At 40.9% G+C, this 26,000-nt stretch overlaps 1 protein-coding gene across 1 annotated transcript; it reads left to right on the top strand.

Moving 5' to 3' along the window:
* The first annotated feature begins 1,335 nt into the window (after window positions 1-1,335).
* On the top strand, window positions 1,336-25,078 carry LOC120437608. Its single transcript, XM_039608157.1, has 2 exons — window positions 1,336-1,387; window positions 22,861-25,078. The coding sequence occupies exon 2, from the start codon at window positions 23,317-23,319 to the stop codon at window positions 24,538-24,540; it is 1,224 nt and encodes a 407-aa protein (XP_039464091.1). The 5' UTR covers window positions 1,336-1,387; window positions 22,861-23,316; the 3' UTR covers window positions 24,541-25,078.
* Window positions 25,079-26,000: the final 922 nt, after the last annotated feature.

Raw genomic sequence — 26,000 nt, 5'->3', positions numbered from 1 at the left:
TAATACCAATAATAACAACTTTTCAAATGATTTTTCTTGTTTCTATATTTAAAATATAGATATAATATGTATAATACAATATATATTAAAAGTATACATTTTTCAGTAGAATAAGTAATCGTGTTTTTATTATAATAAAAACATTCAAATGAATTAAATAATTAGAATAATGATTATCTGAACCTTTGCATTAAAAGGTTGTGTTCTCATTTTTTGTTGAATATCCCTGATTTAAAGCAATACTTACTGTTGGCTTCATCATAAATTCCAGGGCATTCCTAATATTTTGGCCAGTCTATCGCCATACGTGAAGGGGAAATCATGTTAGTAACTCATTTCAACAAGAACCTGGCGCACGGGCATGTTTATCACCTCTTCCTTTAACAGTTGCTGTAGTTTTGAATGCGTGATTGGAGTGCTCCATATAATTTATATCATTTAAGATGAGAGGGGCAAGGTTTGTTAGGAGGCAGAGAGAGATGTTAAAGGCAGGCGGAAAGGAAGATGAGTCAACATGCTTAAGTTATCAGTTTTAAAACAACGATCAGTGATTGTTCTTTTAAAAGCATGTGACAATAATTAAATGCTACACTTTAAAAAATTAGCAGTGGGTCACGGTGAAAGCAGCCACTCGTTTAACCTGAATCCTTGATTTGCTTTGTGACTGTGAGGTCTGGCTACTAGTTGTAGTTTCTTTTTATTGTTTTCGCTCAGCTTTTCAGCTCCATCTTTTCACCACTTCTTCCACACTAAACTTCTCCTACAAGCTGGGGACGGGCTGGTGAAGTTAAGAGATTTGATCGGGCAATCCAGTGTCAGTAATGAAAATGAATGAATGGGCTGCTGTCAGTGGTTGTACAGCTGGTGCAAGCCTTTCAGGCCTCCTCTGATAATTTCAATGGCGGATACTGAATCAAATGAGACATCAAAGTTCATTTTATGAGGAAATGTGTACCCCAGCCTCACGGTTAGGCTGTAAAGTCGCACAGTTAACTTTCAGCTGTAAAGTTAACTGTGCAGTTTCAGTTCAGTGCTGTGCTTTATAACTTGAAATAATGACTTGAAATAATTTGTGATATTTTTTCTAATACAACAGTTTCAACAGGACTTAAGTAAAAGTTTAAAGACTTGTCTACAGTTGGATAAAACTTTTGGAACAATATTTAATATTAGCAGGAAGACAGTGTGAAGCCTTCTATAAATAACATATTGTCAGAAATATCTTTCAATTTGCAGAAAAGAACATTGTCCTGGATTGATTGTGCGTCGATCCATTGGTAATTCCTCAGGGCTCCACCAGGGGGAGTGGCACCTCTCGTCCTTCACTCTGTACAAGCTTTGTGTCAGTATCATCATTCATCTCTCCTCCCCGTGTCTCCTGTTTCAGGTAACTGCATGCACAGATAATGGCGTGTAAGGTGGCGTGTTATCGTTAACTGTTAGCCCTTCATCATTGTTTGTAAGGAAAGAGATGAATTGTGGACAGTTTTTGCTGAGTTTCAGCTGAACTCCGTTGCTGTTTAAGCTAGCTTTCGCTGGTGTCACTATCTAACTACTGAAAGACATATACCGCGCTTAAAGTATTATTTCATTATTGTGGAAAGTCGGTGAATGTGTCAGTGATTTAAAAAAGATGTTACAGTTCAAGTTGTGCACCGTCCAAATACTCTCATCAGTTAAAACAGGGCAACTTAGTTTAGAAACTGTGGTCCTGAGACTGAGTTTATCCATGCAGAGAGAATATGGTTTGGGTTGTGTTGTTTTTGTAACACTCAATACAGACGAGTGAAAACGAGAAAACGTGGCGTCATCATTATTTCCATGGTTTAAGGGCACAAAAATACCAGCAATCGTTACAAAATGTTTTGTAAATTTGCACAAATGGGAATAATAGCGCTAAAAGTTTTTCAGTAACCTAACTAATTATTATTTCTGTCGTTACAATGGTATTGCCATTACTAAAAAGAAAATGCAGTGTGGTCAACACACAGAGGGTTGAAGCTGTCTTTAGTTCACAAATATTTAAGAGAAACTGGCCAAAATATAAGCCTGGGGTCCGTTCTTCGTACCTCGCTTACTACATCCAAGATCAAATGAAACATCCAAGATCAAATCATCGCGCTAACTTTGAGCTCGCTAATCCGGTTCTCCGAACACACCGGTTGTTGACGATTAGTATAGCTGAATGAAGTAATCTGAGATCACTGGGTGGCTTAAAAGGGGCTACGCATCGATAGTAGAAACATTGATCGGCAACCCTGTGATTGGTCGGCGAAGATGTCGAAGGAGCGCGCTCAGTATTTTACGGTAGCAGAGCAAGAACTCTTGATTGAGGGATTTCAGGAGTTTCAGAGTCTAATTAAAACGCAAGGGAACACTGCAAAGGCCGCAAAAGCAAGGAGAGAGGGCTGGCAGAAAGTTGCTGACAAATTAAACTCGTAAGTAATTTATTATATTATATTACATTATATCATATTATATTATATTATATCATATTATATTATATTACATTATATCCTCTTTCACATTAGAGCCACAACAGGACCCACTAGAACATGGGAACAAGTAAAAGTGAAATATAAGAATATTCTACAGAATGGTAATATCTATCACTCATATTGCTCCTAGTCTCTTGAAAAGAGACCCTGAAATAACCTGTTTGTTTGTTCATAACAGCAACCAAGAAAAGGGCAGAGCAAATAAAGACAGGTGGTGGTCCTGCACCCCCTCGTCACACCCCGGCAGAGGAGCTGGCCCTAGGGTTGAATGCCACCAGACCCATTGTTGAGAGCATCCCTGGGGGCAGCTCTTCCTTAGACCAGCAGCCGGGGTGCAGTAGCAGCACCTTCATAACTGGTAAATGAGCTCATAATTCTATTTGTACAATGTAAAATATTTGGTTGTTGCCTTAATTAAAATGCTTTTTGTACTGTGACATTTATTGACATTGTGGGTTTTTTTGTGTGTAGTTTTACATAACACTCCATCACTTCTACCTGTTCCCTTTTTGCTTTCGTATAAATGAAGCGGACATACCTGAGTGGCCGCGATCTAATCTTGTTTACATAAAGTAAGCCTGCTCCCAAGCAGGTTTACGCTTACGGATCTGTTGCTATGACAGCAAGTCCCAGATGAGCTTCGGAGAACCGAACGATCCAAGATCACGCGAAATCGTCAACAATCAAATCCAGCTAACTTACTTAGCGAGGTACGAAGAACGGACCTCTGAAGACAAGACGTTATTGAAGAACACAGATGTTTAAAGCAGTCAGACTCAGGACAGGTAACTGGTAAATTTTTATTATAACTGTGTGTGCTGGAAGTAAGTAATGTTTCAGTGTCTGACATTTGATCTGTGAGTTTATTCTCCCAAAACAATACATTTATTGTTTTGACATTTACAAACTGAGGTTAATTTTATTATGAATATGACTTTTTGGTGTCACTTTGACTTCTTTCTGATATATTTAACATTTAATTAGTACAAGAACAACACCTAAATGTCATAAAAACGTAACGTTAGGAAAATATAGAAAACAGGGGTCCGTTCTTCGTACCTCGCTTACTACATCCAAGATCAAATGACACATCCAAGATCAAATCATCGCGCTAACTTTGAGCTCGCTAATCCGGTTCTCCGAACACACCTGTTGTTGACGATTAGTATAGCTGGATGAAGTAATCTGAGATCACTGGGTGGCTTAAAAGGGGCTACGCATCGATAGTAGAAACATTGATCGGCAACCCTGTGATTGGTCGGCGAACATGTCGAAGGAGCGCGGTCAGTATTTTTCGGCAGCAGAGCAAGAACTCTTGATTGAGGGATTTCAGGAGTTTCAGAGTTCAATTAAAACGCAAGGGAACACTGCAAAGGCTGCAAAAGCAAGGAGAGAGGGCTGGCAGAAAGTTGCTGACAAATTAAACTCGTAAGTAATTTATTATATTATATTACATTATATCCTCTTTCACATTAGAGCCACAACAGGACCCACTAGAACATGGGAACAAGTAAAAGTGAAATATAAGAATATTCTACAGAATGGTAATATTTATCACTTATATTGCTTTTAGTCTCTTGAAAAGAGACCCTGAAATAATCTGTTTGTTTGTTCATAACAGCAACCAAGAAAAGGGCAGAGCAAATAAAGACAGGTGGTGGTCCTGCACCCCCTCGTCACACCCCGGCTTTTTGTACTGTGACATTTATTGACATTGTGGGTTTTTTGTGTGTAGTTTTACATAACACTCCATCACTTTTACCTGTTCCCATGCAAGGGGTGACTGAAGCATGCACAGTAAGTTGGGAGATATATATATATCTATATATATATAGAGAGAGAGAGAGAGAGAGTGTGTGTGTGTGTGTGTGAGAGAGAGAGTGTTAAGTAAATAATACCCTCACGGGAAAATCGATATCTCTCTATGAGCACACTGTCGCGCTGAGCTAAAGGATCCTGTCTATCCCGCAATATCCGCTGAATTCTGAAAACTCTCCTTATCAATCTTGCACCTTCCGCAATGGGTTGCTCGTGTACAAACGGACAGGACATGGCTGCGACAGACTTCCCAAATCCACCTTCGCTTTTATAGCCGTGGTCTCTCATCTTGATTACATGAAGTAATTTTTATTACTACTCTAAAATATGAATTACATCTGGAATAATCAAATACATGTAATAGAATGATTAATAGTACATTTCCCTTTTTTAAGGAAATGACCTGTATGTATCTGTATGAAATCAATAAAAGAATCACATACTGCATTATCTTTAGTTACATTGATAATATTTATTTATGGAAAAACAGTGGAGAAATATCGCTGTTGCTTTCATATAAATGAAGCGGACATACCTGAGTGGCCGCGATCTAATCCTGTTTACATAAAGTAAGCCTGCTCCCGAGCAGGTTTACGCTTACGGATCTGTTGCTATGACAGCAAGTCCCGGATGAGCTTCGGAGAACCGAACGATCCAAGATCACGCGAAATCGTCAACAATCAAATCCGGCTAACTTACTTAGCGAGGTACGAAGAACGGACCCCAGATAACAAGATGTCAAAGGAGCATCTATTTACTGTGACTGACAGGTGATCTCTGTGCAAAGTAAAAACAGCAAAACATTGACCTCTCAGCAAATGCCATCTCAACAATGATGGAAACAAAAGAAAGTGGAAAATAAAGCACAATTTAACCAACTGTCCATCAGTGGCTTCTGTCTATTTCAGTGTAATGAACTCTGCAGTATCTTCATGATCCAAAAAATCAAGTCCAGCATAGAGCGGCTGAGTGAATGTGGTCTGGACTCTGTGGAGGAGAGTCATGGTATCAGAGACGCTGTAGAAAGACAGAATACCTGCTCTGTGATCCAGGTACACTCCTACTCTGGAGGAATGAGGACCTGAGAGGTCAGTTTTAACATTGTTGTGCCAAAATGTACAACTGTTTGTGTCACAACAAAATGACCAAGATTTGGCATTTAATCCAAATATGCATTCATTGAGGCCGCCGTCTCTGCTGATATTCTTGTATGCGACTGCTACACCAACTCCTTCCCCTCTCCACGCCACCTCCCAGTAACTACATCCAGTTAGGTTCTCTTTACTCAGGACTTGACAGTAATAAGTGAATCTGTCTGGATGACGACAATAAGACAGTGGATAACTCATAAATTTTGCTTTTCTGTTCCCCTCAGATAATAAAAGATGTGGGTTTGCTGTGTTTGGATCGAGTGTGAGTTCATGTGAATATTTTAAGAATCCAGCTCTGGTCTTTGGCACTGTTGGTGACAGTAAAACATCCACTTCAGTGACTGTCAGTGAGATGTTTGTCCATTCCTCTCTCAGGATGTCCTGTAGTTTATCTCTGGTCTCTGACACAGCTGCTGTCACATCCTCAAAGTAGCTCAGAGGACGAATATTGATGCTGGATGAGTGTGTAGACTCACTGAGTGCTGACAGTGAGGGGTAGTTGTGTAGAAACTGGTTGTGATCCTCTGTGTGTGAGAGCTGCTCCAGCTCGCCGTCTTTCCTCTTCAGCTCAGCGATCTCCTGCTCCAGCTTCTCCTGAAGCTCTTTGACTCGACTCACTTCAGTTTCCTGCTGGGATCTGACCTGCTGCTTCACATCAGAGCTTCTTTTCCTGATGAGACGGATCAGCTCAGTGAACATCTTCTCACTGTCCTCCACTGCTTTATCAGCAGAGCCATTGATGGCCTCCACCTCCTGTTGAAGCAGCTTCACATCTTTCTCTCGCTCCTGGATTCTCTGCTGGATGTTTAGTCGTCTCACCTCGAGCTCCTTCTGCTTCTCAGTCCTTTCTGCTGCAGCTGGGACTGTTTCATGGCCTTTAGGTTCATCCATTGTGCAGAGATAACAGATACTCTGCTGATCAGTACGACAGAAAATCTTCATCACCTCATCATGACGAGAGCAGATGTTCTCCTGGAGCTTCTTGGAGGGGGCCACCAGCTTGTGTTTCTTTAATGGAGCTGCATCATAGTGAGGTTGGAGGTGTTTCTCACAGTAAGAGGCCAGACAGAATAAACAGGATTTGATGGCTTTCAGCTTCAACCCAGTGCAGACATCACAGGCCACATCTTCAGGTCCAGCACAGCAGTGATCAGCTGGAGCAGCTTGGAGTCCAGTCTTCTTCAGCTGCTCCACCAACTCTGCTAATATGACGCTTTTCTCCAGGACAGGCCTCGGTGTGAAAGTCTTCCTGCACTGAGGGCAGCTGTGGATTCCTTTACTGTCCTCTTTATTAAAGTGGCCTGCAATACAGTTCATGCAGAAGCTGTGTCCACAGGTTGTAGTGACCGGATCCTTCAGTAGATCCAAACAGATGGAACAAGTGAATGTCTCTAAATTCAGCTGAACTTCTTTCTTCTCCATTTCTTCTCTTAGCACCTTTGAATGTCTCAAACGGAGAGATTGCTGTCAGACTGTTTCATATAGACTGCAGATAAAAAGGTGCAGTTTGGACTTTGGCAGCAATCATAACATTTAATTGATCAGGTTACTATCAGTTTAAACTTTGTTGTGTCCTCTGTCCCAGTTTCTGTAAAAGTCAGCACTGTCTGCAACTAAGCTAACAACTGAAACTGACGGCAGCTCAAATTACAGCAACATTCACAAATAGACTTTAATCTTAATTACAGACCCCAGTTACAGCAACATATTTCCTCAAAGTAAAACCGATGAAACTTTAGAAATACCTGTGATGAAGCCCAAAAGCTTCTGACCTAACACCTGGTACAAACACCAACCAACTCCAACTAAAGTATTCAGAAAAAGTTCAGCAATATCAGGATTGGAGGTCTGCGCAATGAAGGAGGTCCAGCACAGCCATGCTTTCTTTGAGTTAGCTGGCTCAACAGAACCAAAAGCATCAGTCTGACCCCAGACGGCGGTTAGCAACTTTCTCTTTTAACTAAGGCTTGTTATGTTTGCTAAACACTCGGGAAAGTAAACTTGAAATGGCATCTTTATTTGCTGGAAAAAACTCCTCAAATAAACTTAAACTGAAACAAGCAACTAGAAACAAAAACTTGGGAACCAAACTGGGACAGAGAACTAGGAAAATACCCGGAGCATGGAGGAAACACACAGCACGGAGAGGATACTATGCGACCACAAGCAGGGGCCTGTTCTTCGTACCTCGCTTACTACATCCAAGATCAAATGACACATCCAAGATCAAATGACACATCCAAGATCAAATCATCGCGCTAACCGTGAGCTCGCTAATCCGGTTCTCCGAACGCACCTGTTGTTGACGATTAGTACAGCTGGATGAAGTAATCTGAGATCACTGGGTGGCTTAAAAGGGGCTACGCATCGATAGTAGAAACATTGATCGGCAACCCTGTGATTGGTCGGCGAAGATGTGGAAGGAGCGCACTCAGTGTATTACGGCAGCAGAGCAAGAACTCTTGAGTTTGGGATATCAGGAGTTTCAGAGTTTAACTAGAAAGCGAAAATTTCAGAAGAAATTTTATGTGTGCCTATGCCGCTGCTATTCAGTGTAGTTTGCCATTCATACAGCTACAGAGAGCAAAACTCAGAAGAGCACCCATTCTCCACCATGAACTATGGTAAAAACAAACACCGCTCACGCTTCACAGATAACAGCTTACAGTTTTGTGTAAAGATGAAGTTACTTCGTACAGCGCCGATTTGCAGACGCTGTGCACACAGGTTCATGAGCAGAAGTCCCATTGTACCACGGCAGATCCGACAATGTTTGCATGAACACGCTTTGAAGCATTACGTTATGGACCACTTTTCACACATGGTTGGTGTACCCAAACAGCCGGCTGTAGCTTTTCAACTCACAGCCCGACACACACCCAAAAACAGCCGAGAGAGCACAGACTACGCCCGAGAGGCGTGATTGCAGGTGCCGCTCAGGTGGGTCCACCTCCTGCAGCGGCACTGCAGACCACGCCCGCCACACACATCAAACACGTAAAATAAATATTTATGCACTTTTGCATTCACTTTTTGTTTTTGTTATTTTTACACAGTGTTCTGAATGATGAACAATGGTCTACAGCCAATCTTGTGTATTATTATACAAACTTTGGTTGTAAGATTCAGATAACTATTTAATAAAAGCTAAATATTTTATATGAGAGTAAGAAAGAGAAGTATATCTTTGTGTCCACCTTTCTCTGTTAATGCCCTACCTGGCCCCCTGGCAAAAGCTTTGCTAGATCCGCCCCTGCACAGTTACCAGCTGTCAGCTACACAAAAATAGGAGCTTGGTGTATATTTGTCTCTCAGAAACAGTTCATAACTTCCCTTCAACTCATTCATGTCACCTAAGGGTAAACCTGTTTCTCCATCACCAGTTCAGCTCTGATGATTCAGTAAGGACATCTGGTTTGGAACAGCCGTTTTTACAGCTGTGGCTGCAGCAAACATCAGCTGATACTAGAAATTAAAAGCAAATGAATTCTAACAACAGCTGATCAAGCTTAAACGTGCTGCTGTTGTTTTGCGCGATAAACAAACAAGAGAGAAAAGCCGATCATTGATCAGTTTCATGACTGAAGTTTCAACAGGCGAGAGAATGACAGGGGAGGCTGTCATAAAGTTCAACATGCGCACACAGCTGTATAGAAACTCCGTCGTGCTAGCTAGAACGCAGTACGAGTTATTGTAAGTGATTGAAAAAGTCAGCACAACGAAAATAAACTCCACCTAAACTCGGTTTATATCTGACCGAAATAGAGTGCAGTTCATAACTTCTTACCTGAAATTCAGTTCACCTCACGCTCCTGCCTTCGCTTTCCTGATCCACGATTGACCTCCGCGTTAGCAAACACCGATCGCCTGCCTCGTATGTCTCATTCGCGGCATATCCTTTCTGTCATACACCGTGGATAGCTGCCCACTGTTGTAGCTCCGCGTTATAGCACCACCAAACAACTCAGTTATTTTTTCCACATCCAGCTGTAACTCCGATTCTATGCGAGCATTTGCGAGAGACCGGGAGGTGAAACGACAGAGAGAGTCCCTCGCTATCCATTTGCAGCCAAGTGCGGCAGCTAGCTAGGTAGCCGGCTAGCTGTCAGGCAGGACCGACGTAGTCAGAGCACTGTCGCTAAATATGGGATGTCTTGATAAAACAAGCAGATATTTGAAGTTTACACACCTACATTCTCGCCTGAAAATATCTTAAAAGCTTATTTTGTGACCTAGAAACACGAATAAAAGACATATAAAAGCGAAGTGGTGGCCGCCATTGTTCACTCTGTAGAGGCGCGTGCTATGAATTGTGGGATATGGAGTTTTCAACACAAGGATAAATCTTTTCGGCTGTACTACTCCCGGTATACCACTAGAGAGAGCCAAGACACCACAAATGAAGTCTGTTTATTTGGCGCCAAAAGATGAATTGGCCTAAATTTGCACTAAAATATTAATATTTAAAAACTATAAAAGTTATAAACACCAAAAGTCATAACATAATAGTCCAGCTCCAGCCGCACAAAATGATCTAACATATGTAACCCTAATGTCAAAACTGTTTGGCAGAGGAGCGCGGGAAAATTTTCACTAAAATATTAATATTTAAAAACTCTAAAATTCATAAACACCAAAAGTCATAGCACACCATTCCAGATCCGGCCGCACAAAATGAGGTAACATATATGAAGCTTGTCTCAAAACTGCGAGGCGAGATTCGCTGCAAAATTTCAGGCGGAAACTGGAGAATAATAATAATAATAATAATAATAACTAGAAAGCGAAAATTTCAGAAGAAATTTTATGTGTGCCTATGCCGCTGCTAATCACTGTAGTTTGCCATTCATACGGCTACAGAGAGCAAAACTCAGAAGAGCAGCCATTCTCCACCATGAACTATGGTAAAACAAACACCGCTCACGCTTCACAGATGACAGCTTACAGTTTTGTGTAAAGATGAAGTTACTTACATTACAGCGCCGATTTGCAGGCGCTGTGCACACAGGTTCATGAGCAGAAGTCCCATTGTACCACGGCAGACCCGACAATGTTTGCATGAACACGCTTTGAAGCATTACATTATGGACCACTTTTCACACATGCATTCACTTTTTGTTTTTGTTATTTTTACACAGTGTTCTGAATTATGAACAATGGTCTACAGCCAATCTTGTGTATTATTATACAAACTTTGGTTGTGAGATTCAGATAACTATTTAATAAAAGCTAAATATTTTATATGAGAGTAAGAAAGAAAAGTATATCTTTGTGTCCACCTTTCTCTGTTAATGCCCTAGCTGCCCCCCTAAAAGCTTTGCTAGATCCGCCCCTGCACAGTTACCAGCTGTCAGCTACACAAAAAGGAGCTTGGTCTTTGTCTCTCAGAAACAACTCATAACTTCCTTCAACTCATTCATGTCACCTAAAGTGTAAACCTGTTTCTCCATCACCAGTTCAGCTCTGATGATTCAGTAAGGACATCTCCTGATTTCATCTTCATGCTCCAGCAAACATCAGCTGATACTAGAAATTAAAATCAAAAGAATTCTAACAACAGCTGATCAAGCTTAAACGTGCTGCTGTTGTTTAGCGCGATAAATAAGAGCGAACAGCCGATCATTGATCAGTTTCATGATTGACGTTTCAACACGCGAGAGAATGACAGGGGAGGCTTCGTAACGACAGAATAAATCATAATGTTTTCTCTGAATGTGGGACGATTCCGTTTATGCGGCACGGCAACTCTATGAACTAACCCTAATGAATAAAATAAAGTCCAACGTCAGTAACTTAGTGCGCACACAGCTGTATATAAACTCCCGTGGCAGTACGATTGTAAAAGGTCAACGAAAATAAATTACACCTAAACTCGGTTTATATCTGACCCAAATAGAGTGCAGTTCATAACTTCTTACCTGAAATTCAGTTCACCTCACGCTCCTGCCTTCGGTTTCCAGCATCATCGGCCCATATAAACGAAAAATAAGTCCAGCTAAAACACATACTGTCGGCGAGCGACCGGTGCTGACACGAGTTTCACCCGCCTCAATATAAGCCAAGCCTGGGTGCTTTTTCACGAAGGGTCGCTAGCGGCGCTAGCTAACTATGCTAGCGGCGCTAGCTAGCTAGCCGACTATCAGCAACACATAAGAGAACTGCTGCTAAATAAACTACACCTAAACTCGGTTTATATCTGACCCAAATAGAGTGCAGGTCATAACTTCTTACCTGAAATTCAGTTCACCTCACGCTCCTGCCTTCGCTTTCCCTGATCCACGATTGACCTCCGCGTTAGCAAACACCGGTCGATCGGGCGTCGCGGCATGTCCTTTCTGTCATACACGGTGGATAGCTGCCCACTGTTGTAGCTCCGCATTATAGCACCACCAAACAACTCAGTTATTTTTTCCACATCCAGCTGTAACTCCGATTCTGTGCGAGCATTTCGAGAGACCGGGAGGTGAAAGGAGAGAGAGAGTCCTCGCTGTCCATTTGCAGCCAAGTGCGGCAGCTAGCTAGGTAGCCGGCTAGCTGTCAGGCAGGACCGAGGTCGCCAGAGCACTGTCGCTAATATGGGATGTCTTGATAAAACAAGCAGATATTTGAAGTTTACACACCTACATTCTCGCCTGAAAATATCTTAAAAGTTTATTTTGTGACCTAGAAACACTAATAAAAGACATATAAAACGAAGTGGTGGCCGCCATTGTTTAACTCGGCAGAGGTGTGCTATGAATTGTGGGATATGGAGTTTTCCACCAAGCATAGAAGCCATTGTGTTTACCGTAACTATTCAATGGTTCGCGCAACCTTAAAACCTCAATGGTTCCTGAAAGCAGCGAGGCTGTGCGCGCCATTGATATTGTCGTCATTACGGTATCCAAATAAGGGTAGACAGGCTGTACCACTCCCGGCATACCACTAGAGAGAGGCCAACACACCACAAATGAAGTTTGAAATTTGTTTCAATGGGACCAAAAGATGGCGCCAACACACCACAAATGAAGTCTGTTTATTTGGCGCCAAAAGATGAATTGGCCTAAATTTGCACTAAAATATTAATATTTAAAAACTATAAAAGTCATAAACACCAAAAGTGTATACCATAGTAGTCCAGCTCCAGCCGCACAAAATGATCTAACATATGTAACCCTATTGTCAAAACTGTTCGGCAGAGGAGCGCGGGAAAATTTTCACTAAAATATTAATATTTAAAAAACTATAAGAGTCATAAACACCAAAAGTCATAGCACACCATTCCAGATCCAGCCGCACAAAATGAGGTAACATGTATGAAGCTTTTCTCAAAACTGCGGGGCGTGATACGTGCCGAAATTTAGGCGGAAGATGGAGAATAATAATAAGAATAACTAGAAAGCGAAAATTTCAGAAGAAATTTTATATGTGCCTATGCCGCTGCTAATCACTGTAGTTGCCATTCATACGGCTACAGAGAGCAAAACTCAGAAGAGCAGCCATTCTCCACCATGAACTATGGTAAAAACAAACACCGCTCACGCTTCACAGATGACAGCTTACAGTTTTGGGTAAAGATGAAGTTACTTCGTACAGCGCCGATTTGCAGACGCTGTGCACACAGGTTCATGAGCAGAAGTCCCATTGTACCACGGCAGACCCGACAATGTTTGCATGAACACGCTTTGAAGCATTACATTATGGACCACTTTTCACACATGCATTCACTTTTTGTTTTTGTTATTTTTACACAGTGTTCTGAATTATGAACAATGGTCTACAGCCAATCTTGTGTATTATTATACAAACTTTGGTTGTGAGATTCAGATAACTATTTAATAAAAGCTAAATATTTTATATGAGAGTAAGAAAGAAAAGTATATCTTTGTGTCCACCTTTCTCTGTTAATGCCCTAGCTGCCCCCGTAAAAGCTTTGCTAGATCCGCCCCTGCACAGTTACCAGCTGTCAGCTACACAAAAAAGGAGCTTGGTCTTTGTCTCTCAGAAACAACTCATAACTTCCTTCAACTCATTCATGTCACCTAAAGTGTAAACTTGTTTCTCCATCACCAGTTCAGCTCTGATGATTCAGTAAGGACATCTCCTGATTTCATCTTCATGCTCCAGCAAACATCAGCTGATACTAGAAATTAAAATCAAAAGAATTCTAACAACAGCTGATCAAGCTTAAACGTGCTGCTGTTGTTTAGCGCGATAAATAAGAGCGAACAGCCGATCATTGATCAGTTTCATGATTGACGTTTCAACACGCGAGAGAATGACAGGGAGGCTTCAGAACGACAGAATAAATCATAATGTTTTCTCTGAATGTGGGACGATTCCGTTTGTACGGCACGGCAACTCTATGAACTAACCCTAATGAATAAAATAAAGTCCAACGTCAGTAACTTAGTGCGCACACAGCTGTATATAAACTCCGTGGCAGTACGATTGTAAAAGGTCAACGAAAATAAATTACACCTAAACTCGGTTTATATCTGACCCAAATAGAGTGCAGTTCATAACTTCTTACCTGAAATTCAGTTCACCTCACGCCCTGCCTTCGGTTTCCAGCATCATCGGCCCATATAAACGAAAAATAAGTCCAGCTAAAACACATGCTGTCGGCGAGCGACGGTGCTGACACGAGTTTCACCCGCCTCAATATAAGCCAAGCCTGGGTGCTTTTTCACGAAAGGGTCGCTAGCGGCGCTAGCTAACTATGCTAGTGGCGCTAGCTAGCTAGCTGGCTATCAGCAACACATAAGAGAACTGCTGCTAAATAAACTACACCTAAACTCGGTTTATATCTGACCCAAATAGAGTGCAGGTCATAACTTCTTACCTGAAATTCAGTTCACCTCACGCTCCTGCCTTCGCTTTCCCTGATCCACGATTGACCTCCGCGTAGCAAACACCGGTCGATCGGGCGGTCGCGGCATGTCCTTTCTGTCATACACCGTGGATAGCTGCCCACTGTTGTAGCTCCGCATTATAACACCACCAAACAACTCAGTTATTTTTTCCACATCCAGCTGTAACTCCGATTCTGTGCGAGCATTTGCGAGAGACCGGGAGGTGAAAGGAGAGAGAGAGTCCCTCGCTGTCCATTTGCAGCCAAGTGCGGCAGCTAGCTAGGTAGCCGGCTAGCTGTCAGGCAGGACCGAGGTCGTCAGAGCACTGTCGCTAATATGGGATGTCTTGATAAAACAAGCAGATATTTGAAGTTTACACACCTACATTCTCGCCTGAAAATATCTTAAAAGTTTATTTTGTGACCTAGAAACACTAATAAAAGACATATAAAACGAAGTGGTGGCCGCCATTGTTTAACTCGGCAGAGGTGTGCTATGAATTGTGGGATATGGAGTTTTCCACCAAGCATAGAAGCCATTGTGTTTACCGTAACTATTCAATGGTTCGCGCAACCTTAAAACCTCCAATGGTTCCTGAAAGCAGCGAGGCTGTGCGCGCCATTGATATTGTCATCATTACGGTATCCAAATAAGGGTAGACAGGCTGTACCACTCCCGGCATACCACTAGAGAGAGCCAACACACCACAAATGAAGTTTGAAATTTGTTTCAATGGGACCAAAAGATGGCGCCAACACACCACAAATGAAGTCTGTTTATTTGGCGCCAAAAGATGAATTGGCCTAAATTTGCACTAAAATATTAATATTTAAAAACTATAAAAGTCATAAACACCAAAAGTCATGACATAATAGTCCAGCTCCAGCCGCACAAAATGATCTAACATATGTAACCCTAATGTCAAAACTGTTCGGCAGAGGAGCGCGGGAAAATTTTCACTAAAATATTAATATTTAAAAACTATAAAATTCATAAACACCAAAAGTCATAGCACACCATTCCAGATCCGGCCGCACAAAATGAGGTAACATATATGAAGCTTGTCTCAAAACTGCGGGGCGAGATTCGCTGCAACATTTCAGGCGGAAACTGGAGAATAATAATAATAATAATAATAATAATAATAAATCCGAGGAATAGTAATATGTGTGCCTCTTGGCATAGGCACACATAATAAATCCGACGAATAGTAATATGTGTGCCTCTTGGCATAGGCACACATAATTAAAACGCAGGAGAACACTGCAAAGGCTGCAAAAGCAAGGAGAGAAGGCTGGCAGAAAGTTGCTGACAAATCAAACTCGTAAGTAGGGATGGGTACCGGTGTCCGGTGCCATGATGGCACCGGTGCTGACATAAACGGTAGTAACCAGACCGAAAAGCAGCGCACATTTTTCGGTGCTTTATTTCGTGCTTTTTTTCCCCTGAGCCAATTCTAGCCAATCATTTTACGTTTCCGAGGATAGTAGGCGGGGCCAGGTACGTACGTTCTTTTAGAGCAGAGCTACAGATTAAAAATGCCCAAGGCGAAGCGATCAAAAGTCTGGCTGTACTTCACAGCAAAAGATGCAAACTCAGCAGCCTGCAACAAGTGCTTTAAGCTGATATTGTGATACTGTCAAAGGAGGTAACACCTCAAATCTGATGAAACACCTGGCGACGCATAGCGGTTTTTTTAAAGCCGAGAAATAAGCCGTGTTTGATAGCTTGCTGCGAGACCTCACACCGTGCATATCTACTGCGGGTGTGGTGCCTGTTATCGGACCCGGAGTTAGCAACATCCCCCCAATAGAGTCCTGGCCCCTAGCCCTGTCAGCGTAGCAGAAATGATGACGGATGATGATGGCAGCAGCAGCCGTTCTCCTCTGCGTGAGTAGCTTCATGTTGTTCGTGTGTAATTAACGTTGAGTACGCTAACCACATTATTACATTAATGCATGTAAGGTGAACTAGCAAACACCGTCGTAGTTACATGCAGCTGTCTTCTTGTTTGATGGCAGATACTCCCTTCACCCTGGCCAAAAAGGTAGCCCAAAGAAAAAGTGGAAAACAGTTAAACATGAGAGGTTTTTGGACAAAGTTTGTGTTTTTTCCATTGTTTAAGCACTGCTTCCAGCCAAGAGTGAGACCATATATGCCCAATAGCTGCAGAAAAGGCTAACATTGTTATCTTTTACAAAAAAAAAGCTGAACATGAGAGGTTTTTGGACAAAGTTTGTGTTTTTTCCATTGTTTAAGCACTGCTTCCAGCCAAGAGTGATACCATATATGCCCAATAGCTGCAGAAAAGGCTAACATTGTTATCTTTTTACAAAAAAAAGCTGAACATGAGAGGTTTTTGGACCAATTTTGTGTTCTCCATTCTTTAAGCACCGGTTTGAGCACCGTTTAAGCACCGGCACCGTTTCAAAAGTACCGGTTTGGCACCGGTATCGGATAAAACCTAAACGATACCCATCCCTACTCGTAAGTGATCCATGATATTACATTATATCATGTGATATTATATTATACCACATTATATTATATTACACCATATCCTCTTCCACATTAGAGCCACAACAGGACCCACTAGAACATGGGAACACGTAAAAGTGAAATATAGGAATATTCTACAGAATGGTAATATTTATCACTTATATTGCTTTTAGTCTATGACAAGAGACCCTGGAATAATCTGTTTGTTTGTTCAATACAGCAACCAAGAAAAGGGCAGAGCACATAAAGACAGGTGGTGGTCCTGCACCCCCTCGTCACACCCCTTTACGTACTGTGCCATTTATTGACATTGTGGGTTTTTTTGTGTGTAGTTTGACATAACACTCCATCACTTTTACCTGTTCCCATGCAAGGGGTGACTGAAGCATGCACAGTAAGTTGGGAGATATATATATATCGAGAGAGAGAGAGAGAGAGTGAGAGAGAAAAGTAAATAATACCCTCACGGGAGAATCGATATCTCTCTATGAGCACACTGTCGCGCTGAGCTAAAGGATCCTGTCTATCCCGCAATATACGCTAAATTCTGTAAACCCTCCTTATCAATCTTGCACCTTCCGCAATGGGTTGCTCGCGTACAAACGGACAGGACATGGCTGCAACAGACTTCCCAACTCCACCTTCGCTTTTGTAGCGTGGTCTCTGATCTTGATTGCACGTAGTAATTTACTATTACTACTCTAAAATATGAATTACATCTGGAATGATCAAATACATGTAATAGAATGATTAATAATACATTTCCCTTTTTTTCTGAAATGACCTGTATGTATCTGTATGAAATCAATAAAGCATCAAATACTGCATTATCTTTAGTTACATTGATAATATTTATTTATGGTAAAACAGTGGCGAAATATCGCTGTTCCTTTCGTATAAATGCAGCGGACATACCTGAGTGGCCGCGATCTAATCCTGTTTACATAAAGTAAACCTGCTCCCGAGCAGGTTTACGCTTACGGCTCTGTTGCTATGACAGCAAGTCCCAGATGAGCTTCGGAGAACCGAACGATCCAAGATCACGCGAAATCGTCAACATTCAAATCCGGCTAACTTACTTAGCGAGGTACGAAGAACAGGCCCCAGGACTATAATACACAGGCAGGATAACGAGAGGATGGGGAACAGGAGGAAACACAGCTGGGACTAATCAGCAGTGTTGGTCAAGTTACTTGAAAAAAGTAATCAGTAACTAATTACTGATTACTTCCCCAAAAAAGTAATCCCGTTATTTTACTGATTACTTATTTTCAAAAGTAATTAATGACTTAGTTAGTTACTTTTTAAAAATACGATTTACAACCTGAATAGATAATAACAGGGTTTGTACGTGTCATGATCCTGAGTCCATGACTCAGTGATTTTGTGTTTGGTGTATTTATTGTTATTGTTATTATTTGTGGGCTGTTTTGGGATGGCTTGTGTTTTATAATTTTAGATACTGGGTTTCTGGGTTTGTGCTCCCTCTGTTGGTCCCTGGTGTTAGTGTTCCCCTGTGTCGTCAGGTTAATCAGGTCCAGCTGTGTCTCCCACCTGTGTGTGATTTCCCAGTGTCCCTCTGTGTATTTATAGTGTGTGTTTGCCTCTGTTCCTGGTTGCGTCATCTGTGTGTATCCACTGGCTGTGTCCCAATTCAGGGTATGCATGCTTGAAGTACGCATTTCAAGTGCGAATATGTCACCGCCACGCGACGACGGCTGTCCCAATTCAAAGTGTACTTCAAATGCATACTCCAAATGCGCCGTTGATTTCCCCAAATATCAAGCGTGGTCCGGTGCACGCTTCGTGGTCCCATATATCCCACAATTCATAGCGCAGCGGTGGGTGTGGATAATTTTGCACAAAAATACAGCAGAAGGGAGCGGCTGAAGAGTGAACTGTCATAAGTAAGTACTGAATATCATGTCACTTATTTATGTTTAAGAACATTATAACATTACTGTTGGCCACATGTTGGCAAAGTTATGTGACATTAGTGATGTTTGTACCTTCAGCGTTAACTTGGTTTTAAAGCCTCTACTTCTAAATATATATATATATATAGTCGACCTTAATCTTACAGAGAATGTGATGATTTTATGGATAATTAAAGTCAGTCATATATCCACAAACACAACAAGCTGAAAGTCAGTGATGCTGCTCGGTTTGCAGTCCTGAATATCACGGCACAAGCAGGATTCACTGCACTGTTAATGTTAGCTATGTTATATTGCTGCCTCTGTTCGGTGGTGTCGAGCCAAACGGACTTTAATGTGTGTTTGAACGAGCTGACGGTTCACTCGTTAAGCTGAAAGAAAGATGCTTTAATCACAGGAGTCACACATGTGTCCACTGTACCATCTGGGAACTCTTGTTTAGCACTTGTAATAACACAAACACTAAATCCTCCTTCTCTTGTGCTGTTTTGTAGCAGTGTAAACACCTGAGACTGTCACCTGTCTGTCTGTCCTGCACTCTCTCTCTGTTTCTTTCTCTCTGATTGTGGAATAAAAGTATGAACATGTATTTATAAGTTACACTTGTGTTTGAATCCTGCAGCTTATCACACATTTGATTTCCATGTGTGACAACTGCAAGTGTCCAGAGTGAGGACAGACTGAGGGACCCACTGCTGCACATCATCTGTGAGGCTTTGCACCCCTGATGATCCACCAGGACAAACTCAGCAGTGTGTGAGGAAGAGGAGGAGGAAGAGCCAGCAGCAGCTGACAGATGGAGAGAATAGACAGACTGTTCCCTGTTTGTGAAGGACTGCTAGGAAAGTTTAAAATAACTAATTGTCTGTCCTGAATCAGTCTTATTAGGTAATGTTCAAATAATGTTATCATTCCAGTGTTTTCAGTGTGGGAGAAAGTACTCAGGGCCTTCAAGTTACACACTATGAAAGGCAGCAACAAGTTTAATATTCAGAAACCTAAAGTATGTATCAGCAGCAGAATGGAGCTAAAAATAAATGTTTGTTTCAGTTCTATGAAGCTTTGAGTATTTTGGATTAGTAGCACTGCTGTGTTTGTTGCATCTTATTGCTGTAATTGTTTATATGCTTTATATATTCTGAGGTAAGTTGATCTATAGTGTTACATCATATTCTATAAGGATGTTATGTGTTTGTATAGTTTCTGCCCAGTTTGACCCATTTAGCAGAAGTCGGCCTGTTTAAGGCTCCGATATCTATTCTGTGTGACTTAAAGCAGTTATGACATGGTCTGATTTTCTCACCCAATAAAGGAATATTTAATATATCAGTCTACTCTTCATTCTATCAGAAACAGTTATCACAGCTCGTACATTTTCCTTTTTACACATATATGTAAGCATTGAGCCAAATGTAATAATGCCAACATATTAAACGAACAATATTTGTCTCTTATATATAATACATCTATACACTGTCAAAGATACTTGTCTTTGAGTGAAGATTTAAGGTGATTGGAAATATAAATAACTGCAACTTTAATCATTGACCCAGAGTTCAAGCTCACTGCTGTAATATATATATATGTGTGTGTATATATATATGTGTGTGTGTATATATATATGTGTGTGTATATATATATATATATGTATATATATGTGTGTATATATATACCATAATAATCTGACAAGATATATATATATACATATATATATACAATACAAATATAATATTGGCCATATTATATTTACATTACCACAGTGAGATGATTTTAGTCTCAAGAACAACGTTAGCTAATTGTTATTTACTAACTAATCTTGAAATGACTGTTCAGTACAGAAATGAAGCCCAACTATCATGTTTTACAGTCCCGTGGTCTCAGCCTCAGATACTCAACTAATCAAAGTGATGTCATGACAAAAATGAAGGACCAACAAAACATTTTTTCTCCTTCATTTCTGTCACACAAAGCTGTATGACACGTTTCTCGCAGTTAGTATCATGGTTGCTAGGCAATCTGAACAGCGCGACAAGGGCTAGACCGTCGCATTTCACAAGCCTCTCACTTCCGCACTTCCCGTACTTATAGTACGCACCGTCCGTAGTACGCGTAGTGTGCGTACTTCAAGCGTGCATACCCCGAATTGTGACACAGCCTCTGTGTTACCCTGCGTACTCTGCATTACTCTGTGAATCCCCTGCGTGCTCTCCCTGCTGTCCTCCCTTCATGTTCAGGTTTGCTACTCTTTGGTTTAGTTTCTCCCAGTTTAGTTCATCCTTAGTTCTGTTTTGCCATCCCCACTTTGTGTTCAGTATTCTTAATAAACTGTCCTCACATCTTAATAAGTGCTGCAATTGAGTCCTCCTTCCACACTTCACACGGCTGCTGCCCCAGTCGTGAAAGTACGGGTGCTTGAAATCCTTGAAAATGCTTGAATTTTAATATTGTCTTTTCAAGGTTTGAAAAGGGCTTGAATTTCAGATCTGGTGCTTAAAAGAGCTTGAAAATGTAATTGTATTTCATTCACCACAAATAACTATCTGATTGAATTAATAATATTATTAGATAAAGAAATAAAATGAGTTGCAAAAGCAAAATTTCTCCGCCTGGGCTGTCTGTTTCAATGTGTGACACCGCCCCTCCCCCGAGCAGTTGGGGCTGAGTGCAATAAACATGCCTGGAGGCTGCCGCTTTAATGAAGGTTGGCTGGAAAAGGAGAATTACAAATTATGGATAAGAAGAGATCCGAATCCACGCGTAGCCATATGCAAAGTTTGCAAAAAAGATTTGCAGCTTTTCACGATGGGGGAATCTGCCCTTTTGAGTCACAAGCTAGCTAGCAAATCCGTGGGAGAAGTTATTAAAATGGATTTAGTGTGATGCAGTATGGCAGTGCTAGTATTTCATCTAGTTATGTCGTGGTAATTTATGGAATATGTTGTGAACTTAGCTAACATTATTTAGCAGTAGCGCGAGTTACTTCCCTCAACTAAAAGCGTTAAACAGTAGCCTGGTACATAATTAGCTAATTCAAGGCATCCAAAAAAAGTCTACAAAGCAGCGAAGTTGTCAACACCTAATTAGATGAATACAGGGTTATTTTTGTTATGTATTTTGCAATCTGCAATTTTGTTCAAGTATTATGTTGGTGCCTTGTTGGTGAATCTCAATGCATTCTGGCCGGTCGCTGCCATCCTGTTATTCTATGGCGTTATTTTTATTCCACTGTTCTGAGCGCACGTAAAAAAAAAAAAAATCCAAGTACAAGCGTTGCTTTTTGAGGAGAAAATTATCTCCCATTTTGAGCAAAGAGAGGCTAAATTTCAAGGAACAAAATTCACATCCCCTGATTTAAAATGTTCCATTCTTATTTAAACAGATGACTCTGAATTAAATCTAACATAAAAAAATATTTAAATTCAGGAGGAAACATTTACATAATATGACCATTTCAAACTCTGCCTCTCTGCACTCCTCCGCCTCTGCCTTGTTTGAGTTTTGGACGAAATCCATTCTGGGATATTTGCCTGGTTTTAGCTACAGTAGCTAGCGAGCTGATTGGAGACCAAAACAACCAATCCGAAGTTTTTGCATCCAAGTCTGTGATTGGTTGGTTTTGTGGCACAAGGATGATGGTGTATAGAAAGAGCTGAACAGGGGCAGAGATGTTGAGAGCGCGAGTAACACTGCGAGCAGGCCCACAGAGATCTGAGCAAGAGCAAATGCAAAAACTGAGCAAGAGGGGCTGCTATTGTGTGTGTGTGTGTGTGTGTGTGGAAAATACATTTTTTGCACACAGCAATGAACTTTGTTCCTTAAAATTTTGCCTTTCTTTGCTCAAAATAATTTTCTCCTGAAAATGCAACACTTGTACTTGCAATTTTTTTTTGATGTGCGCTCAGAATAGTGGCACAAAAATAACACCATAGTATTCAAGAACAACAGGATTGCAGCAAAATATTGTGTAATTGGGGGGAAATAATGGTAATAAGAGGAGCTGGTCCATATAGTTTAAAAGAATAGTCACTTTTTTAAGCACTACCTAAAATACAGTAACAGTTAAATGTCTTATTTTTTTTTTAAAGTTAAACAACTTGTCTCCTGTTTCTCGTGTGTCATTTAGGAAAGAAGCATCAAAATCTAATGGCAAGGCTTTTTAATCGAGGTCCGGCAGTGGGTGATTTTTTCCAGTCAACAAGCCACACCCCAAACAGTAAAGCTAGATCCACATCAACATCCAGCAGTGTAGAGAGTGACAGTGCAGTGGAAAGCGCCAGTGTGGTAGAAGCAAGGGTTGCCCCTCTACCATCCACAGAGACATTTAATCCACATCCGACTACCACAAAGACAGCAAGCACTATAACGTCATTTGTTACATCAAATCCAACTCTAAAAGCAGAAATGTGCTGGGCAACAAAAGTTGTAACGAGCCACTATTCCTACAAATCATGTGAGAATGTCGGGGACATATTCAGAAGCATGTTTCCTGACAGTGACATAGCAAAACAGTTTACAGGTGGGGGGAAAAAAAGTGGCATACCTCACTGCATTTGGGATTGCGCCTCACTTCTCCTCCTTAATGAAAGCTAAAGCCAAGAAAGTATCTGCATATGTACTTCTATTTGATGAAAGTCTGAATAGGGAAATGAAGAAATGCCAGCTTGACATTCACGTGAGATTCTGGAATGATAACCAAGTAAAATCGTGGTACCTGACATCATTTTTCATGGGTTATCACACTGCAGACCAAATGTATGAGAAGATTGAAAAAGTGCGTTCTGATATGGGCTTCCAGAATCTGATTCAGCTGTCAATGGATGGTCCAAATGTGAATTGGAAGATCTTCTCACTAGCCCAGCATAACATTGAAGAACAAACAGGCAAAAAAATGTTAAATGTTGGAAGTTGTGGTTTGCATATCCTACACAATGCCTTCAGAGCAGGGTGTGCATCCACAGACTGGGATGTGGAGGTGGCTGAGCATGCCCTTCAGATTTTGCCCTTTCTGAAAATGTATATTAGTGCTGCCAAAACAAAAACTGTAACAGAGCCAATTACGAAGTCTTTCAAAATGGCTCAGATGATTCTGAAAGATGAACTCTTCCCAGCAAAGCTCAACTTCTTTATAATGGTAGCTAGGGAAATCACGCCATTTTTAGTGTTATACCAGACTGACAAACCCATGCTGCCATTTATGTGCAGTGATCTCACAAATATCCTGAGGAGTTTAACGGAGAAGTTTATCAACCCCAGTGTTATGAAGAATGCAGCTACCCCGGTAAAGCTTCTTCAAGTTGACTATGCTAATCCGGTCAACCACATGGATGTCACCAAACTGAGATTTAGATTTGTCACAAAGCGAGCCCTAGAAGAACACATAAAGAACAACCCAGGAGCTGAGAAGCTGAGGTTTGAGTTCAGGCAGAACTGTAAGGTGTTTTTGTTGAAGATGGTCACCAAGCTCTTTGAACGAGCACCCCTTAAATATCCTCTTGTAAGAAGCCTGTCGGTTTGGGATCCAAGGGTGTTCCACAAGAGCAAAGAGTTAAGTGTCCGAAAACTCACCACAATTCTACGAATCCTTGTGGAAGCTGGCCGCATTGAAGAAAAATGTGATAAAATTCTGAGGGAGTTTGGCCATTTTTATGACCACAGCATGATTTCGACATCAGATTCTTTCAGGAACTTCAACCCACGAAGTGGAAGGTTGGATGAATTTTACGATGAACAGACCAGACTTTCACCACCTGTGGAAGGTAGTAAAACTTGTCTTGGTTCTCTCACATGGTCAAGCCTCTATTGAGAGAGGTTTTTCCGTTAACAAGGAGTTGATGGTTGAGAACCTTAAAAAGCATTTACTGATTGCTCAGCGGGTCATTATTGACCATGTAAACCATGTTGGAGGTTTGCACAATGTAGCCTACACAAAGGAGCTACTGCTCTCTGCAGCTGCAGCCAGGCAGAAGTATCACATGTATCTTGAGGACCAAAGATGTCTAAAGCAACATAAACAGAAAGCACAAAAGAGGAATGGACTCATGGAGGAGATAACAGAGATAAAAGCCAAAAAGAAAAGAATGGAGGAGGATATGCAGGTTCTCCTAAAGTCTGCTGATCTGAATGCAGAAAAAGCTGCATTCAGATCAGCAGTGGGGTTATCCACTACATATATGCTTATAATGCAGTTTCCCCCCCTACCTGAGTTCCACAATGTACTTTTGCACTATTTTGAATTGTTTTTGCATTAACTCTTTGTATGATTTCCACAATACTTTAATACAAGTCCTACCTGAAAGACAAATTCTATTATTTCTCATTTTTACTGTGAAGTTGTTTGTCAAGTGACATATGGCATAATACAGTCTTTTTTGTGCAATTTAAAAAATAAAAGTGAAATCATTACGAGTATGTGCGTTTTTGTATAAATATGTAAATTATGACAGTGGAAATGTGCTGGAAAAACTTAAACATGGACCTTGAAAGTGCTTAAAAAGTGCTTGAATTTTATCCTGAAAAAGGTGTACGAACCATGTAATAAAGAAATAGATCTTTCAGCCCAATTCTACTTTTTCTGCATAATCCATCATACAAAATCTATTCAAATGGAAGTCTCTTTTTAAAACTTGTTTTATTAGTTTTAATCTTTTAACTTTATGCATCAAGCAAACATTTAATTATATGCAACATTCTCTGAATGAAAGAAATTTGTTTAACATTTAAACCTATTTTCTGCACATTACAGCACATAAAATAAAATATTTTTTGTGTTTACACTCACTCTTTCAAATAGATGAAAGTAAAACACAGCAGAAAATAAATAAATTCAAAGACTAGCGGTCCTGCTGCTCTATTTTCACCTGTAAAGCAGGAGTAGGGCAGGCGGAGGTTTGCCCTGGTGCAGGTGAGCCGCAGCGACCAGTTGAAGAATCCACGAGTTTCTCTGTGAATTTCCCATTACAAGTAACGCTTTACTGCCCATCTCTGCTAATCAGATGTAATGACATGAGGGGAAGCAAAACTAGATATACTGATGTAGGACAAAAACTGTCAAAATAAAACAGGAAGCGAGAGACAAAAGAAGACTTGAGACAGAGATGTGGAACATGACCTGCTTAAAACCCAGAACACAACAAAGGGAGACTAAATGAGGAGAATAAGAAAACAGAACTAAACAATCACAAGACACAAGAGACAAGACACCAGGCATACAGGGAGGCACAGAAACAGAAGATGGAGCACAGAGACAAGAGTAACTAACAGTGA

This window comes from Oreochromis aureus, linkage group 3 (assembly GCF_013358895.1).
Source record: "Oreochromis aureus strain Israel breed Guangdong linkage group 3, ZZ_aureus, whole genome shotgun sequence".
NCBI lineage: Eukaryota > Metazoa > Chordata > Actinopteri > Cichliformes > Cichlidae > Oreochromis > Oreochromis aureus.
Note: the sequence above shows the minus strand (reverse complement) of the source record. Positions and strands in the feature narration are given on the sequence as shown.

What these genes read in the sequence shown, in the direction of transcription:
- LOC120437608 (XM_039608157.1), top strand. Translation starts at nt 23,317, where the DNA reads ATGAAAGCTAAAGCCAAGAAAGTATCTGCATATGTACTTCTATTTGAT.